Raw genomic sequence first — 19,235 nt, 5'->3', positions numbered from 1 at the left:
GGAATTCATTGTGATTCGAAGCGGCTCATGTTCTTCTTAATTACTAGAGAGCAAAGACGCAAACAATTAGAATATAGCTATTCTTATAATTAGAAGAAAAGGAAGGTTATAACCTGTTGGAGATTGTCGTCTCTTGGGGGTGTGAATCAACTTCTAGAAGAATGAGCCAACATCATCAGGATCATTGCAGAAATGAACATTTTTAGTAAGTTTGATCCAAGAATCTGATCCAAAATAGGTTTTAACCGATCTTAAAAAGCGGGATTTGCCGTTTGATCCTTCTATTATTGAAAAAATTGATGGCATCGAAATAAAACGTGCCGCAATAATTACAAATGGCGGCCATAGTCCATCTGGTTTTGGTGCAGGGGAATGGAGACAATTTCTGACATTATAAAAATCCTCCTCAGCTCTAAAAAAATCTAAAATCTAAAAAAAATCTCTGCAAAACTATTTTCACACTTGCAATCAGAATTGCCACCGAAAAACTAACTCTCTTAAAAACTTATAACAATTGTCGTCTGATTGCACAGATTGGTTGCCAGGGGTTTCAACTAATTTGCCTTGGCGAGGTCTTAAGACGATTTGAAGGTAGGAGTATAATGTAGTGCGTTAAGCAGTTGCGGGAACGTACACTTATGCCTTGGGCAAAAGAGTGGCATGCTACCAACGAACTCCGCTGACGCTTTCTTGAAAATCTTACTGATGCGGTTCTTCTGATTGATGCCAGAAGCGCGTTTAGAAGCTTGAAAAGAGATCTGGCTCCAAAAACCATCAAAAAAATCTCAAAAAAGAACCACAGATGATGATCCAATAGCCAAGGCAATATACGGAGTGGCTCTACTTTATCATTCTGACTCTTAAATGGTGCGCAGATGGCCGTAGTGTGGCCGGTAGTCTTGAATCACTTCGAATTGTGCTGGTTACGCTCAATAAACATAGCGGTGCATTTGCCTATAATGTGATCTTATGTTATCTCATTGCAAAACCGGAGTGTGTTCAGAAGGCAAACAAAATTTTTCCGGGATTAGATTTTGAGGTAATTGAAAGTAATCGTGTTCTGGGTTAAGTTATTAGCTCTGATTAAACCTGCAACGATACTATGAAGGAATGATAAACGAACTACTTTAACATGCTTATGAAAGTGGCCGAACATAGTAAGGTGTACAATCAGTATGTGCACAAATCTTTTAAAGATGGACTGCAACATAAATTGGCTTTCATTGCTTGGACTACTTCAAACACGGACAGTGTTCTGAGGGAAGCCGAAGAAATAATTGACAAAATTATTATCCCGGCAAAGCCGAACCATCCCTCTCACAATAACAATTACCGGAATGTTTTCTCTATTCCGGTTAAAGACGGTGGCCTAATCATTCTTCTACGTGAAGACCAGGCAAAAGAAAGTCAAAGATTATTTGGATATGTGAGGCGATAGAGAATGATATCGCTGTAGATGCAGAGTTTCATCAGGAAAAAAAATTCTCTGGAAAATCAGAAAAGAAAAATAAGATTAGGCTCGAGCGAAAACGTTGGCGATCGAAGATCTCATCAATTGAATAGAGGCTTATTCTCAAGGTATGGCTACGGAAACAAGAGTATGATGCTGGCTAAACGCACTTCCACTGAAATGACATCAGCTTGTTGTACGGACAAAGATAAATTTCGCGCTCTTGCGTAGCTCGATACTCTGCCTCCGTGGCGCAGGTTTCATCCGCCGATTCCCTGCGTCTATGGGAACCCTTGTAGAGGAATTGGGGCTGTTTATATTTTTAGAAATTTATTAAATTTTACTATTTTTCCTAATCCTGAATTAAAATCACTACATATTTTCATTGCTGTTTACCATATCTGTTTTGGTTACAATTTTAATGCTTTAAATTCTCGATCTTTCGCATCTGATCCTTAATTTTTTACTACTGTCAGAATTTATTAATATACATAGGACTTGACTTGCTGCCCCCATGTTGACCGACTACGCTTTTAGGGAAGGGGGCTTTCTTTTATTTGAACTGAAGCAAAAAATAAGGATACTGATACTCTGATTAATTTGTTTAATATTTGAAAGCATGTTGATTTTTAACATGAGGGTTATGATCTGAATATTTTACATGTTTTTTTTATATTTTGGTCTTTCTTTTCATAGCCCCCCCCCCCAGCTTTGCGGATATACAACATAATGGAAGGTTTTGATACTGTGGGAAAGGCCCCATTATTCTAGTTAGACTTTGAGAAATCATTCGACAAGGTTCCATACGACTGAGTAATAATGAAACTAGAACTGATCGGAATCAGGGGTAAAGCGCTAATGATCATTGCGGATTGTCTCGCTGAACACAAAAACTCGAGTCGGCGATTGCTTATCGTGTGAACGGGATGTCGTTGGTGGAGTAACGCAAGGCTCGTTGCTTGGGCCCCTGCTCATTTTAGTCTACATCAACGACTTGCCAGTACCTATAGACGAGTACCTATTTGGATATGCAGACAATTGCAAGCTGACAATGTCAACAAATGTACAGCAATTGCAAGACAATGACAACAAATATGCTGAACTTGAAAATGACATGGCGAGCCTCTTCAACTGGTGTCAAGTAAATGGGATGAGTGTTCAACAGAGCATTTACCGAATTTCAAATAACCTTTCTCTGTCCAAATCAAAAAGGTGAATGTTGCAGGAAATCAAAAGGATTTGAGAATCATTGTATCAGACTCTCTAAACTGGAATGAAAATGCAAACAGGTGTCACTCCAATGCACTACGAGCGCTGTGGTCACTTAAAAGAAATCTGTCATATCGCACTCCCATAAAATTCCAGGCTCAACGCTTACATCGGCTACATTGTTCCCATTATCAAGTTTGGTTGTCAGGTATGGTATTCAAGTAAAACAGACCTGAGGCTAATTGAGAAACTGCAAAAACACCACGAAATGGATATGCTGGTCTGAACATGATTACAAAAAGCGGCTCACAGAAAAACTGTTACCATTGTCACTCTACGCTGAACTCCGAAGTCTTTTATTGTACTGCTCGATTATTGATGGAAGGGACGACATCGAAATTAGCAATTTCATCAATATCAAGGCAAACGAGAGAACAAGACAAAGCACGAACGACGAGATTGTAAGACAGAAGAACAGACTACATAAAACCGATGAAGACTTTTGGCACAGAGTAGCAATTCTTTTTAACAGCGTATCGAAATCGGTCAACCTGCAAGAACCAATCGGGAGAAAAGCTAGAATCACGAGAACCTACTGGAATTTATTTCACGAGCACTACAATGAATATAACTTATGCACCTTGAGAATACTCTGTTTTTGTAGAAACTGCAACCCACATAACCAATTCATTGTCCACTGAAGATACAAAAGGGGTACTAACAACACCCCCGGCATGAAACCGCAAACCTGACCTACTACTACTATTATGCGCGCATTGTAGTCCAGGGATGTTTTTGATTAACGTTTTTTCCATCGATTATATAGCTCTTGTAGGCACTCTACGACGTTACAATTTTTGGTTTTAGGAATTTTAGGATTTAGCTTTTAACATAGGAGCCTCAACCTAAAGATGTATTGCACTGAGAAATTATTTAAGGAAAAATGTTGAAAATTTGGACGTTAAAAGAAAGTGACAAAGCTGCAGAAACTACAGAAACAAATGAGAACACCAAGAAAACCTCACCTGCAGTTCTTAGGATGATGAGAGGTACGCTAAAAGATCTCTGTGGTACCACAATTGTACAATGTGACCTGGCATCTAATCTAAAAGAACCCTTGTTCTGATTCCTAAAACTCGGGTCTATTCTGTTTCGCCCACTCCAGTGTTATACTGCCCCCTCATAACAAATTATATTTTCTTAAAGTACGTTATTGCGTAAAAATTAGCACGCGTAAATACAAGTTATGTTTTAATCAAGACCATGGAACAAAAAAGTCTGCAGATGCTTGTTGGTTTTTCAACTGGTTTATATGTGCTTTTATTTAGACCAGAAAGACTTGGACCTTCCTCACACGTGCAAGATTGATTTTCCAAATGTAGATGACCTTCTGAATTTCTTTGTTGACATTTCACCTGATGACGGCTATTACAAAGGTGGACGCTTCACATTTAAAGTTGTGGTAAGACATGAATTGAAATTTCGTGGGTGTCCAGATTCAGTAAACTTTCTTCAACGTTATAATTTTTAATCCGTTGGCCTAGTCATGCCCAAAAGCATACAAATATCACTTTAAAATCTAAAATATTGACAACAAATTTTGGAAATTGAAAATAGCATTTTTTTTGTTCCGCTCCTGTTTTCCTGCATGGGAGGCGCAGGACCCTCTGCAACACGCACTATAAAGCATCTAGCAATAAAAATCTCTTTAAAAAAGACGATACACTCGGACGCTGTAACATGGAATCGGAGGAAGATTATTTGCTAAGCAGCGCTATTATCTGTTTCAGAGGCTGCCCTAAACGTGTAACTGAGGTTGAGATTGAGTACCGGAGATGTGTCTTCTTCAATTTTTGAAGTGAATTTTAAGCAGGAAATGAAAGACTTGAAATTGAGTGGTCTGACCTTTGAGAAATATCAGAGTGGCGCGAAAAAAGTGGTTCTTGTTCATATCGATGTATTCTAGAGAGAGATTAAATGAATTGACAAAATTTTCTGTAAACGAGCTAAATTTTATGTTCACGTGCGCTTTACTCCAGCCGGTTTTTTTTATTATTTTTCATAGCTGTAAGCTGAGTTTAGCTATATTGCGGTGCTCTTGCTTTAACGACTCAAAGAGGAGTATCGGTGGAGCGTGTCTTTCATTGCTCTCGAATGAGAAGCAATTATTGTAAAAGTGTGTCTTTTTGCAAATTTTTTGCCTGACTGTTTTGCGCTTTTCTTCTGGAATAATCTTTGACTTCTCAAGTGACGTTTTTACGCACATCTTGAGTTTCGAGTGATTAATAGCGGCCGTCAGGCTCTCTGGCTATTATTTAGGCTCTTTTTCAATTCGCTTTACCTTTTGATCAAGTTTTTCGTTTTACTTAAGTGACGATTTTCACTCTTGACTTCTGACTTACCTCACTCACTGATTCGACTGAATGGATTTTATATTCTTTCACACATTGAATTACCCAATGTAGTGAATACAATCAATGTCAAAAGAACAAAACCAAAAGATCAAAAGAAATAGGATAAGCATATAGAGCCCGGTCACTTAAGTCATAGTGCCTTAGGTTATCAAAATTCATTAAAGCGATTGCTAGCTGGCATTAGTATTATACTTAATAGCGTTCATTTAGAAGCTTAATTAAGTGTAATATCAGAATCTAATCGAATTTGCAGAATTTGCACACCAAATAAAAAAATTGACACTTAGAAAAATTCTGTCAATTTCTATCTCTTATCCCTTTTATGTTTCAATCCCAATGCGCGCCAAGCGGGTCAACGGCGGCTATTTTCCGGCAATTTGCGGGCTGTTTTCATTGCTCTCACTCCCAAATAAAGTTTTGTTCAAACAAACCCGATTGTTAGACACTAGACGACAAGGCCCTGATAGCCGAGTGGTTAATAACCCCGTCGAGGTGAAGAAATCGGACTCAGGCGGTCGTAATTTGAATCCTACCGTCGGTTGATATTTTCGCACCCATAAAGAAAAATTTTATGATTAAATTGCGCCTCAATTTGCAGGCGGCGCAATTTTATCAGGATAAATTTTATTGGTGCAAAAATATGAACCAATGTTAGGATTTGAACTCCGACGTTATTTGGCTTGTTTTTGATCGCTATTTTTTGAGTGTATTCAAAACAGGATGTAAAAGTTAATGCCGCACGTGATGACTAAGTGTTTAGGTCAAACGGCTGAGCGAAATGGAGAGCAGAGCAAAGAGCAGAAAATTCTGTCAATTTCTATCTCAGTTTTTTCTGTTTCAATGAATAAGCACAAACTACTTTTTGAAATGTGAAGTAATTTGTTTACTCTACAAGTTTTAGGAAGTTTTTAAAAATTGTAACAGATTTCTGGGCTTTGCTCCTTTTTCTTTTTTGCTTGGTTTTTCTCATTTTTATGGGATGTATCGGTCTTTAGGTTTTTTAATTGCGCTCGATTAAAAAGCGATTACTGTAAACGTGTGCGTTTTCATGCAAATTTTTTGCCTGAACGTTTTGCGCTTTTGTCCTAGAACATTCTTTTGACTTTTCAAGCAACTTTTTCATGTACCTCTTCTTGATGTTTGAGTGATTAATAGCCGTCATCAGCCTCTCAGCGGTTAATAATTTTTATTTAATTTGTTTTACCGTTTGATCACGGTTTTCGTTTTACCTTAGTCGCAATTATCACGCTTGACTTCTGACTTAACCTCACTCCCTGTTTCAACTGAATGGTTTATATATTCATTACGCATTGAAATAACCAGTGTAGTGAATACAGTCAAAGTCAAGAGAACAAAATAAAAATATCAAGAGAAACAGTTTATATAAAGCCCGGTCATTAAGTCATAGTGCATTAGGTTATCGAAGTTCATTTAAGTGATTGCTAGCTGGCATTAGTTTTATACTTAATAGCGTTCAGTGTAATTAAGTGTAATTTTGGAACCTAACTGCATATGCAGAATTTGCACACCAAATAAAAAATTTGACACATTCTGTCAATTTCTATCTCTTATTTTTTTCTGTTTCTATCCTAATTCGCGTCAAGTGAGTCAACGGCGGCTATTTGCCGACATTTTGCCGACTATGTTTTCAATTGCTCTCACTCCAAAATAATCTCTTTGGTTCAAACAAACCCGATTGTTAGAGACTCGATGACCAGGTCCTGATAGCCGAGTGGTTAATACCTCCGTCGAGGTGAAGGAATGGGACTCCTGAGGTGAAGGCGGTCGTAATCTGAATCCTACCATCGGTTGGTTTTTTCGCACCCATAAAGAAAATTTTATCCTGATTAAATTGCGCCGCAATTTACAGGCGAAGCAATTTAATCAGGATAAATTTCGTGAGTGCGAAAATATGAACCAATGGTAGGATTCGAACTCCGACGTTATTGTGTTTATGTTTTTGATGGATATTTTTTGAGTGTATTTAAAACAGGATGTAAAAGTTAATACCGCACGTGATGACTAAGTGTTTAGGTGAAACGGCTGAACAAAATGGAGAGCAGAGCAAAGAGCAGAAAATTCTGTTAATTTCTATCTCTTTTTTTTCTGTTTCAATGAATAAGCACATAACTTTTCGAAATGTGTTGAAATAATATGTTTACTCTACAAGTTTTAGGAAGTTTTTAAAAATTGTAACAGATTTCTGGGCTTTGCTCCTCTTCACGGGATGTATCGCTCGTTAGGTTTTTTATTTGCGCTCGATTAAAAAGCAATTGCTGTAAACGTGTGTTTTTTTAATGCAAACTTTTTGCCTGAACGTTATGCGCTTTTCTTCTAGACTAATCTCTGACTTTTCAAGCAACTTTTTGATGTACCTCTTCTTGATTTTTGAGCGATTAATAGCCGCCATCAGCATCTCAGCGGCTATGATTTAGGTTCTTTTTATTTAATTCGTTTTACCTTTTGATCATGTTTTTCGTTTTACTTAAGTCGATATTTTCACGCTTGACTTCTGACTTAGCTCACTCACTGTTTCAACTGAATCGATTTTATAATTTATTCTCATTGAGTTACCATGTAGTGAATACAATCAAAGTAAAAAGAACAAAATCAAAGGATCATCAGAAACAGGTTAAGCATATAAAGCCCGGTCATTTAAGTCATAGTGCATTAGGTTATCAAAGTTCATTAATGTGATTGCTAGCTGGCATTAGTTTTTGGCTTAATAGCGTTCCATTTAGAAGCTGAATTAAGTGTAATTTTAGATTCTAACTGAATATGCAGAATTTGCACATCAATTAAAAAAAATTGACACTTAGAAAAATTCTGTCAATTTCTATCTCTTATTTTTTTCTGTTTCTATCATAATCCGCGTCAAGTGGGTCAACGGTGGCTATTTTCCGACAATTTGCCGACTATGTTTTCAATTGCTCTCACTCCAAAATAAACGTTGTTGTTCAAACAAACTCGGTTGTAAGGGACTCGACGACAAGGCCCTGATAGCCGAGTGGTTGATAACTCCGTTGAGGTGGTGGAATTGGACTCAAGACGTCGGACTTCGAATCCTATGATCGGTTGATGTTCTTGCACCCATAAAGAAAAATTTATCCTGGTTAAATTGCGCCGCTTGTGATTCGAGAGCAATTTTTCCGACGTTATGCGGTTTTTGTTTTTGATCGATTTTTGAGTGTATTCAAAACAGTATGTCTAAGTTAATGCCGCACGTGAGGAGTAAGTGTTTAGGTCAAACGGCTGAGTGTATTGCAGAGCAGAGCAAAGAGAGTGATTTCCAGTTCATGCTGCATTTTTGAGCGGTGTGAAGAAAGTTTTTGCTTAGCGAGCAAATTGTTTTAATCACGTGCTGCTTTTTCGCTTTGGTTGGTTTGAGAGGTTTTTTGACCATCTCGAGCATAAATTAAAGTTCTATATAGAATCTTGAGCCATTTTTGTAATTTAGCCGTTTCCGACTCTTTCTTAGCAGTTCTTGTACTCTTTTTCAAGTTCTTTGTGCCAGGGGTTTTTTTTGGTTGAAATTAGTTTTCATGTGGGTTTTCATATCCGTTTACTATTTCTTTTATTACTTTGTTTCATTTGAAGAAAACTGTAATTGTTAACACATCTCCAGAATTTTTGGTTTTGTTTACTGAGCACTGTTTTTTTCTACCTTTCAGAGTAGATTTTAATACTAATTATTTAATTAGGTTAGGTTATTGGGTTTTTGCTACTAAGTGAACGCAACTTAAGGTTAGATAGCACCTTTAACCAAATGAATATATGAATTCTTCAGATTTTTGTTTTTAGGTCAATCGTGTTTTCAAGCTTGTTTGGGTGTCGTGCGGTTGCTCAACGAATAAGCAAACTACTTTTTGAAATGCTTTGAAATAATTTGTTTACAAGTTTTAGGAAGTTTTGAAAAAATTTGTAACAGTTTTCTGGGCTTTGCTCCTTTTCTTTTCTGCTTGGTTTTTCTCATTTTTACGGGATGTATCGCTTGTTGTTTTTTAATTGCGCTCGATTAGAAAGCAATTACTGTAAACGTGTGTATTTTTTATGCAAACTTTTTACCTGAACGTTTTGCGCTTCTCTTCTAGAATAATCTGACTTTTCAGGCAACTTTTTCATGTACCTCTTGTTGATTTTTGAATGACTAATAGCCGCCACCAGCCTCTCAGCGGCTATTATTTAGGTTCATTTTAGTTCGTTTTGCCTTTTGATCACGTTTTTCGTTTTACTTAAGTCGCTATTTTCACGCTTGACTTCTGACTTACCTCACTTACTGTTTCAACTGAATGGATTTTTTATTTCACGTGAAGACTAAGTGTTTAGGTGAAACGGCTGAAAGAATTGAAGAGCGAAGAGCAGAAAATTCTGTCAATTTCTATCTCTTCTTCTGTTTCAATCCCAATCCGCGTCAAGTGGGTCAACGGCGGCTATTTTCCGACTTTTTGCCAACTATGTTTTAAATTGCTCTCACTCAAAAATAAAGGTTGTTGTTCAAACAAACCCGATTGTTAGAGACTCGATGACAAGGCCCTGATTGCCGAGTGGTTAATAGCTCCGTTGAGGTGACGGAATTGGACTCTGGAGGTCGGTCTTCAAATCCTACAATCGGTTCATATTTTCGCAGCCATAAAAGAAAATTTTATCCTGGTTAAATTGCGCCGCCTGTCATTCAAGAGTAATTTTTCCGACGTTATGCGGTTTATGTTTTTGATCGATAATTTTTGAATGTTTTCAAAACAGTATGTAAAAGTTAATACCGCACGTGAAGACTAAGTGTTTGGGTCAAATGGCTAAACGAGTTGAAGAGCACAGCATAGAGAGGTATTTCCAGTTAGTGCCGAGTGCTTTTTCGCTTTTTTTGGGTAAATTGGGTAAGTTTTATTTGGGTAAATTGGTTGTTTTAAATCATATTAACAAATACCTGTTGGTTTAGGAGGTTTTTGACCATCTCGAGCAAAAATCACCCAGCAAAAACACCATCTCGAGTTTTAAATAGAATCTTGAACTATTTTTGTGATTTAGCCGTTTCGGACGCTTTTTTTAGCGGTTCTTGTACTCGTTTTCAAGCTCTTTGTGCCAAGGTTTTTTTCTTGGTTGAAATTAGTCTTCATGTTGGTTTTCGTATCCGTTTACCCGTTTACTATAGCTTTCATTACTTTGTTTCAGTTGAAGAAAACTGTAAATTTTAACACTTTTCTCCAGAATTTTTAGGTTTTGTTTACTAATTACTGTTTTTTCTGCCTTTCGGAGTAGATTTTAATATTGAATTATTTAATTAGGTTTGGTTATAGGGTTTGTGCTACTGAGTGAACACAAGGTAAGGTTAGATAGCACATTTAATAAAGACGAATATATAAATTCTTCGGATTTTTGTTTTACGTCAATCGTTTTAAGTGTTTTCAAGCTTGTTTGGGTGTGGTGCGTTTGCTCAACGAATAAACACAAACAACTTTTTGAATTGTTATGAAATTATTTGTTGAGACTCTACAAGTTTAAGGGAGTTTTTTCAAAATTTGTATCATTTTTCTGGGATTTTCTCCGTTTGTTTCTTTTTTGCTTGGTTTTTCTCATTTTTCGGGATGTATCGCTTATTAGGTTTTTTAATTGCGCTCGATTAGAAAGCAATTACTGTAAACGTGTGTATTTTTTATGCAAACTTTTTGCCTGAACGTTTTGCGCTTTTCTTTTTGAAAAATCTCTGACTTTTCAAGCAGCTTTTTCATGTACCTCTTCTTGAGTTTTGAGTGATTGATAGCCGCCATCAGCCTCTCAGTGGCTATTATTTAGGTTCTTTTTAATTCGTTTTACCTTTTGATCACGTTTTTCGTTTTACTTAAGTAGCTATTTTCACGATTGGCGTCTGACTTACCTCACTCACTGTTTCAACTGAATCGATTTTATATTTCACGTGAAGACTAAGTGTTTAGGTCAAACGGCTGAAGGAATTGAAGAGCAAAGAGCAGAAAATTCTGTCAATTTCTATTTTTTTCTGTTTCAGTCCCCATCCGCGTTAAGTGGGTCAACGGCGGCTATTTGACGACATTTTGCCGGCTTTGTTTTTAATTGCTCTCACTCTAAAATAAAGTTTGTTGTTTAAACAAGCCCGATTTTTAGAGACTCGATGGCAAGGTCCTGATAGCCGAGTGGTTAATACCTCCGTCGAGGTGAAGGAATCGGACTCAGGTGGTCGTAACTTGAATCCTACCATCGGTTGATATTTTCGCTCCGATAAAGAAAAATTTACCTTGGTTAAATTGCGCCGCCTGTCATTCGAGAGCAATTTTTCCGACGTTATGCGGTTTATGTTTTTGATCGATAATTTTTGAGTGTATTCAGAACAGTATGTAAAAGTGAATGCCGCACGTGAAGACTAAGTGTTTAGGTCAAACAACTGAGTGAATTGCAGAGCAGAGCAAAGAGTGATTTCTAGTTCGTGCTGCATTTTTGAGAGAGGGCTGTGAAGAAAATTTTTGCTTAGCGAGCAAAATGTTTTGATCACGTGCTGCTTTTTTTTTAGTTTTATTTGGGTAACATGGTTGTTCTAAAGCATATTAACAAGTAATTGTTGGTTTGAGAGGTTTTGGAGCATCTCAAAAATAATTTAGATCTTTATATAGAATCTTGAGCCATTTTTGTGATTTAGCCGTTTCGGACTCTTTCTTAGCGGTTTTTGTACTATTTTTCAAGTTTTTTGTAACAGGATAAGCATATAAAGCCCGGTCATTAAGTTATAGTGCATTAGGTTATCAAAGTTCATTAAAGTGATTACTAGCTGGCATTCGTTTTATGCTTTATAGCGTTCAGTTTAGAAGCTGAATTAAGTGTAATTTTAGAATGTAACTGAATATGCAGAATTTGCACACCAAATAAAAAAATAGACTTGGAAAAATTCTCTCAATATCTCTTTTCTGTTTCAACCCCAATCCGCGTCAAGTGGTTCAACGGCGGCTATTTTCCGACATTTTGCCGACTATGTTTTCAATTGCTCTCGCTCCAAAATAAAGTTTTTTGTTCAAACAAACCCGATTGTTAGAGACAAGGCCCTGATAGCCGAGTGGTTAATAGCTCCGTTGAGGTGACGGAATTGGACTCAGTGGTCGTAACTTGAATCCTACCATCGGTTGATATTTTCGCTCCGATAAAGAAAAATTTACCTTGGTTAAATTGCGCCGCCTGTCATTCGAGAGCAATTTTTCCGACGTTATGCGGTTTATGTTTTTGATCGATAATTTTTGAGTGTATTCAGAACAGTATGTAAAAGTGAATGCCGCACGTGAAGACTAAGTGTTTAGGTCAAACAACTGAGTGAATTGCAGAGCAGAGCAAAGAGTGATTTTAGTTCGTGCTGCATTTTTGAGAGAGGGCTGTGAAGAAAATTTTTGCTTAGCGAGCGAAATAATTTGATCACGTGCTGCTTTTTTTAAGTTTTATTTGGGTAACATGGTTGTTCTAAAGCATATTAACAAGTAATTGTTGGTTTGAGAGGTTTTGGAGCATCTCAAAAATAAATTAGATCTTTATATAGAATCTTGAGCCATTTTTGTGATTTAGCCGTTTCGGACTCTTTCATAGCGGTTTTTGTACTCTTTTTCAAGTTCTTTGTAACAGGATAAGCATATAAAGCCCGGTCATTAAGTCATAGTGCATTAGGTTATCAAAGTTCATTAAAGTGATTACTAGCTGGCATTCGTTTTATGCTTTATAGCGTTCAGTTTAGAAGCTGAATTAAGTGTAATTTTAGAATGTAACTGAATATGCAGAATTTGCACACCAAATAAAAAAATAGACTTGGAAAAATTCTCTCATTATCTCTTTTTCTGTTTCAACCCCAATCCGCGTCAAGTGGTTCAACGGCGGCTATTTTGCGACATTTTGCCGACTATGTTTTCAATTGCTCTCGCTCCAAAATAAAGTTTTTTGTTCAAACAAACCCTATTGTTAGAGACAAGGCCCTGATAGCCGAGTGGTTAATAGCTCCGTTGAGGTGACGGAATTGGACTCAGGAGGTTGGTCTTCAAATCCTACAATCGGTTCATCTTTTCGCAGCCATAAAGAAAAATCTATCCTGTTTAATTTGCGCCGCCTGTCATTCCAGAGCAATTTTTCCGACGTTATGCGGTTTATGTTTTTGATCGATAATTTTTGAGTGTATTCAAAACAGTATATAAAAGTTAATGCCGCACGTGAAGACTAAGTGTTTAGGTCAAAAGGCTGAACGAATTGAAGAGCAGAGCATAGATAGTGATTTCCAGTTCATGCCGCGTTTTTGACAGAGCGGCGTGAAAAAAATTTTGCTTAGCGACCGGAGTGTTTTGATCACCTGCTGCTTTTTCGCTTTTTAAAGTTTTATTTGGGTAAAATGGTTGTTTTAAACCATATTAACAAGTACCTGTTGGTTTAGGAGGTTTTTGACCATCTCGAGCAAAAATTAGAGTTTTAAATAGAATCTTGAACAATTTTTGTGATTTAGCCTCGTTTTCAAATTCTTTACCAGGGTTATTTTTTGGTTGAAATTAGTCTTCAGGTTGGTTTTCGTATCCGTTTACCCTTTTACTATAGCTTTTATTACTTTGTTTCAGTTGAAGAAAACTAAATTTTAACACTTTTCTCCAGAATTTTTAGGTTTTGTTTTCTAATTACTGTTTTTTCTGCCTTTCGGAGTAGATTTTAATATTGAATTATTTAATTAGGTTTGGTTATAGGGTTTGTGCTACTGAGTGAACACAACGTCAGGTTAGATAGCACATTTAATAAAGACGACTATATAAATTCTTCGGATTTTTGTTTTACGTCAATCGTTTTAAGTTTTCAAGCTTGTTTGGGTGTGGTGCGTTTGCTCAACGCTCAAACAACTTTTTGAAATGTTGTGAAATATTTTTTTGAGACTCTACAAGTTTAAGGGAGTTTTTTCAAAATTTGTATCAGTTTTCTGGGATTTTCTCCGTTTGTTTCTTTTTTGCTTGGTTTTTCTCATTTTTCGGGATGTATCGCTTGTTAGGTTTTTTAATTGCTCGCGAATAAAAAGCAATTATTGTATACTTGTGTTTTTTATTCCGATTTTTTGCATGACTGTTTTTGCGCTTCTCTTCTGGAATAATTTTTGACTTCTCAAGTGACTTTTTCACGCACTTCTTGAATTTTGAGTGATTACAGTAGCTCTCACTCCGAAATAAATTTTGTTGTTCGAACAGGACCGATTGTTGGGAGAGGCGTTGGCAGAGCCCTGAGATCCGAGTGTTTAATACCTCTGTTGAGGTGACGGAAGCGGACTCAGGAGGTCGGGGATCGAACCCGACCTTAGTCTGATGTTTTTGCACCCATAAAGAAAAGTTCATCTAGGCTACAGTCCCTGAATTAAATTGCCCCGCTTGTCATCTGAGAGCAGTTTTTCTGACGTTAGTCGGTTTAATGTTTAAATGTCCTCCTTCACCTTTTTGGACCGCCTTTATACCGCACTCATTTTTTTACTTACAATAAAATTTTGTTGAGCTTTATTTCGACGGATGTCTGTCTGGCTGCGAGCCTATCTCAAGTGGTGTTCCCCAAGGGAGTGTTCTTGGCCCTCTCCTCTTTTTAATCTATATAGATGACATGCTGGCTTTGCCTTCTTTTTCAACGTGTTTTTGTTACGCCGACGATACGAAGTTGGTATGCTCCTCTGAAAATATCTTTTTTAATTTGCAACAAGATCTTAAGCGTCTCTCACAGTGGTGCAGAGACAATAGCATGATGTTCAATTTAAACAAATGCGTCTTTTTACATCTCTCAGAGAAGACAACTGGCAGTCTTTTTATTGACGATTACCAGCTCCACAAAGTTGATTCAATATGCGATCTTGGATTACAAGTATCAAAAACACTCAAATGGGACGCTCACATACGTGGTAAACTCCTGAAAGCGCGACAGAATTTTAATTATCTGCGACACTCTGTGCCCTATTGCATTCCTTCTAAAGTAAAATTCAACCTGTTCTCCGCATGCGTGATGTCGTCGCTTCTCTACGCTTCTCCAGCCTGGCATGTTGACGCTACCCATTTGCGACTCTTGGAGAAGTTCTATTGGAAGGGGCTATGCTGGTGTTTTGGTTATAGTGAATATAAATATATTTTGTCTCTCTCAGAGAGCCTCCCTATTGCCTATCAACTTATTGATCGTGATTTGAAGTTCTTCATCAGCATTGTTCAAGGCAAAAGTTGTATTCCCTTCAGTCAGTATTTCAGTCGTGCACGATCTAACAAATGTCTCCGCAGCGGCCAAACAGTTCATCTCGTTGTCAATGCATGCGCCAAGAAGCTGACCGCTAAGTCGTACTTTAACCGCATTCAAACTGTTGTAAATGATTTTAATGATGTGGGTGATTTCGATTTACTCTACCCCCCATTGGACTACAAAAAATCGCTTGCGAAAATTCTTTAGTGATATGCGAGACTGCAAATTTGAATTCAATCGAACCTGTACGTGGTCAATAAAGTGTCGATGTCCTATATGTGTATCTTAGTATCGCTTTTTTGTACAGCTTTTTTCGACTCAGCTTTATGTACATATCTTAATTTGTTAATGTTAAAATTCCATCAGTTTGGTAAATTGAAGTCTTTTACTACTACTACTACTACTTATTTTAGTTCACAGCTTGTACATTTTCCTGAAAATTTTTTGACTTCTCTAGGCTGCTTTCATTCCTCTTTCATTCTGCTCAAATTGCTTTTAAGCAGCACTTGCTCAGAAAAACAATCTAGAATCAAATGAGTCATTATTGAGAAACCAAAAATCAAAAATAGAAACGGATAGAGCCATAAAACCCTGTTTTTGATGCTTGCTGTTTGAACTTTATCATAATTTTTAGTTAATTTCTCAACGCTTCTTGGTGTTGATATTAGCCCCTGGATGCCTCATCAAGACGAAACATGGTTATGTTCAACCACGGAGTGACATTGACTTAGTTCACACTTCAATAAATAGACTTGGAAAAATTCTCTCAATATATCTTTTTCTGTTTCAACCCCAATCCGCGTCAAGTGGGTCAACGGCGGCTATTTTCCGACATTTTGCCGACTATGTTTTCAATTGCTCTCGCTCCAAAATAAAGTTTTTTGTTCAAACAAACCCGATTGTTAGAGACAAGGCCCTGATAGCCGAGTGGTTAATAGCTCCGTTGAGGTGACGGAATTGGACTCAGGACGTCGGACTTCGAATCCTATGATCGGTTGATGTTCTTGCACCCATAAAGAAAAATTTATCCTGGTTAAATTGCGCCGCTTGTCATTCGAGAGCAATTTTTCCGACGTTATGCGGTTTTTGTTTTTGATCGATTTTTGAGTGTATTCAAAACAGTATGACTAAGTTAATGCCGCACGTGAGGAGTAAGTGTTTAGGTCAAAAGGCTGAACGAATTGAAGAGCAGAGCATAGTGATTTCCAGTTCATGCCGCGTTTTTGACAGAGCGGCGTGAAAAAAATTTTGCTTAGCGACCGGAGTGTTTTGATCACCTGCTGCTTTTTCGCTTTTTAAAGTTTTATTTGGGTAAAATGGTTGTTTTAAACCATATTAACAAGTACCTGTTGGTTTAGGAGGTTATTGACCATCTCGAGCAAAAATTAGAGTTTTAAATAGAATCTTGAACAATTTTTGTGATTTAGCCTCGTTTTCAGATTCTTTACCAGGGTTATTTTTTGGTTGAAATTAGTCTTCATGTTGGTTTTCGTATCCGTTTACCCGTTTACTATAGCTTTTATTACTTTGTTTCAGTTGAAGAAAACTGTAAATTTTAACACTTTTCTCCAGAATTTTTAGGTTTTGTTTACTAATTACTTTTTTTCTGCCTTTCGGAGTAGATTTTAATTTTGAATTATTTAATTAGGTTTGGTTATAGGGTTTGTGCTACTGAGTGAACACAACGTAAGGTTAGATAGCACATTTAATAAAGACGAATATATAAATTCTTCGGATTTTTGTTTTACGTCAATCGTTTTAAGTTTTCAAGCTTGTTTGGGTGTGGTGCGTTTGCTCAACGAATAAACACAAACAACTTTTTGAAATGTTGTGAAATAATTTGTTGAGACTCTACAAGTTTAAGGGAGTTTTTTCAAAATTTGTATCAGTTTTCGGGGGATTTTCTCCGTTTGTTTCTTTTTTGCTTGGTTTTTCTCATTTTTCGGGATGTATCGCTTGTTAGGTTTTTTAATTGCTCGCGAATAAAAAGCAATTATTGTATACTTGTGTTTTTTATTCCGATTTTTTGCATGACTGTTTTTGCGCTTCTCTTCTGGAATAATTTTTGACTTCTCAAGTGACTTTTTCACGCACTTCTTGAATTTTGAGTGATTACAGTAGCTCTCACTCCGAAATAAATTTTGTTGTTCGAACAGGACCGATTGTTGGGAGAGGCGTTGGCAGAGCCCTGAGATCCGAGTGTTTAATACCTCTGTTGAGGTGACGGAAGCGGACTCAGGAGGTCGGGGATCGAACCCGACCTTAGTCTGATGTTTTTGCACCCATAAAGAAAAGTTCATCTAGGCTACAGTCCCTGAATTAAATTGCCCCGCTTGTCATCTGAGAGCAGTTTTTCTGACGTTAGTCGGTTTAATGTTTAAATGTCCTCCTTCACCTTTTTGGACCGCCTTTATACCGCACTCATTTTTTTACTTACAATAAAATTTTGTTGAGCTTTATTTCGACGGATGTCTGTCTGGCTGCGAGCCTATCTCAAGTGGTGTTCCCCAAGGGAGTGTTCTTGGCCCTCTCCTCTTTTTAATCTATATAGATGACATGCTGGCTTTGCCTTCTTTTTCAACGTGTTTTTGTTACGCCGACGATACGAAGTTGGTATGCTCCTCTGAAAATATCTTTTTTAATTTGCAACAAGATCTTAAGCGTCTCTCACAGTGGTGCAGAGACAATAGCATGATGTTCAATTTAAACAAATGCGTCTTTTTACATCTCTCAGAGAAGACAACTGGCAGTCTTTTTATTGACGATTACCAGCTCCACAAAGTTGATTCAATATGCGATCTTGGATTACAAGTATCAAAAACACTCAAATGGGACGCTCACATACGTGGTAAACTCCTGAAAGCGCGACAGAATTTTAATTATCTGCGACACTCTGTGCCCTATTGCATTCCTTCTAAAGTAAAATTCAACCTGTTCTCCGCATGCGTGATGTCGTCGCTTCTCTACGCTTCTCCAGCCTGGCATGTTGACGCTACCCATTTGCGACTCTTGGAGAAGTTCTATTGGAAGGGGCTATGCTGGTGTTTTGGTTATAGTGAATATAAATATATTTTGTCTCTCTCAGAGAGCCTCCCTATTGCCTATCAACTTATTGATCGTGATTTGAAGTTCTTCATCAGCATTGTTCAAGGCAAAAGTTGTATTCCCTTCAGTCAGTATTTCAGTCGTGCACGATCTAACAAATGTCTCCGCAGCGGCCAAACAGTTCATCTCGTTGTCAATGCATGCGCCAAGAAGCTGACCGCTAAGTCGTACTTTAACCGCATTCAAACTGTTGTAAATGATTTTAATGATGTGGGTGATTTCGATTTACTCTACCCCCCATTGGACTACAAAAAATCGCTTGCGAAAATTCTTTAGTGATATGCGAGACTGCAAATTTGAATTCAATCGAACCTGTACGTGGTCAATAAAGTGTCGATGTCCTATATGTGTATCTTAGTATCGCTTTTTTGTACAGCTTTTTTCGACTCAGCTTTATGTACATATCTTAATTTGTTAATGTTAAAATTCCATCAGTTTGGTAAATTGAAGTCTTTTACTACTACTACTACTACTTATTTTAGTTCACAGCTTGTACATTTTCCTGAAAATTTTTTGACTTCTCTAGGCTGCTTTCATTCCTCTTTCATTCTGCTCAAATTGCTTTTAAGCAGCACTTGCTCAGAAAAACAATCTAGAATCAAATGAGTCATTATTGAGAAACCAAAAATCAAAAATAGAAACGGATAGAGCCATAAAACCCTGTTTTTGATGCTTGCTGTTTGAACTTTATCATAATTTTTAGTTAATTTCTCAACGCTTCTTGGTGTTGATATTAGCCCCTGGATGCCTCATCAAGACGAAACATGGTTATGTTCAACCACGGAGTGACATTGACTTAGTTCACACTTCAATAAATAGACTTGGAAAAATTCTCTCAATATATC

General features: G+C 37.2%; 1 protein-coding gene across 1 annotated transcript in view; it reads left to right on the top strand.

Annotated features, from left to right (window-relative positions):
* Window positions 1-19,235, top strand: part of LOC142336977 (nedd8-conjugating enzyme UbcE2M-like) — a 104,150-nt gene that overhangs the window by 67,784 nt on the left and 17,131 nt on the right. Inside the window, exons 2-3 of the mRNA XM_075385978.1 lie at window positions 3,596-3,708; window positions 3,988-4,121. Coding sequence (XP_075242093.1) covers window positions 3,603-3,708; window positions 3,988-4,121 — 240 coding nt within the window. The 5' untranslated portion in view covers window positions 3,596-3,602. The remainder of the gene's footprint in view (window positions 1-3,595; window positions 3,709-3,987; window positions 4,122-19,235) is intronic.

The sequence above is a fragment of the Convolutriloba macropyga genome, chromosome 3 (genome assembly GCF_964194025.1).
Source record: "Convolutriloba macropyga chromosome 3, txConMacr16.3, whole genome shotgun sequence".
Lineage (NCBI taxonomy): Eukaryota > Metazoa > Xenacoelomorpha > Acoela > Convolutidae > Convolutriloba > Convolutriloba macropyga.
This window is presented reverse-complemented; position numbering and strand designations above follow the sequence as displayed.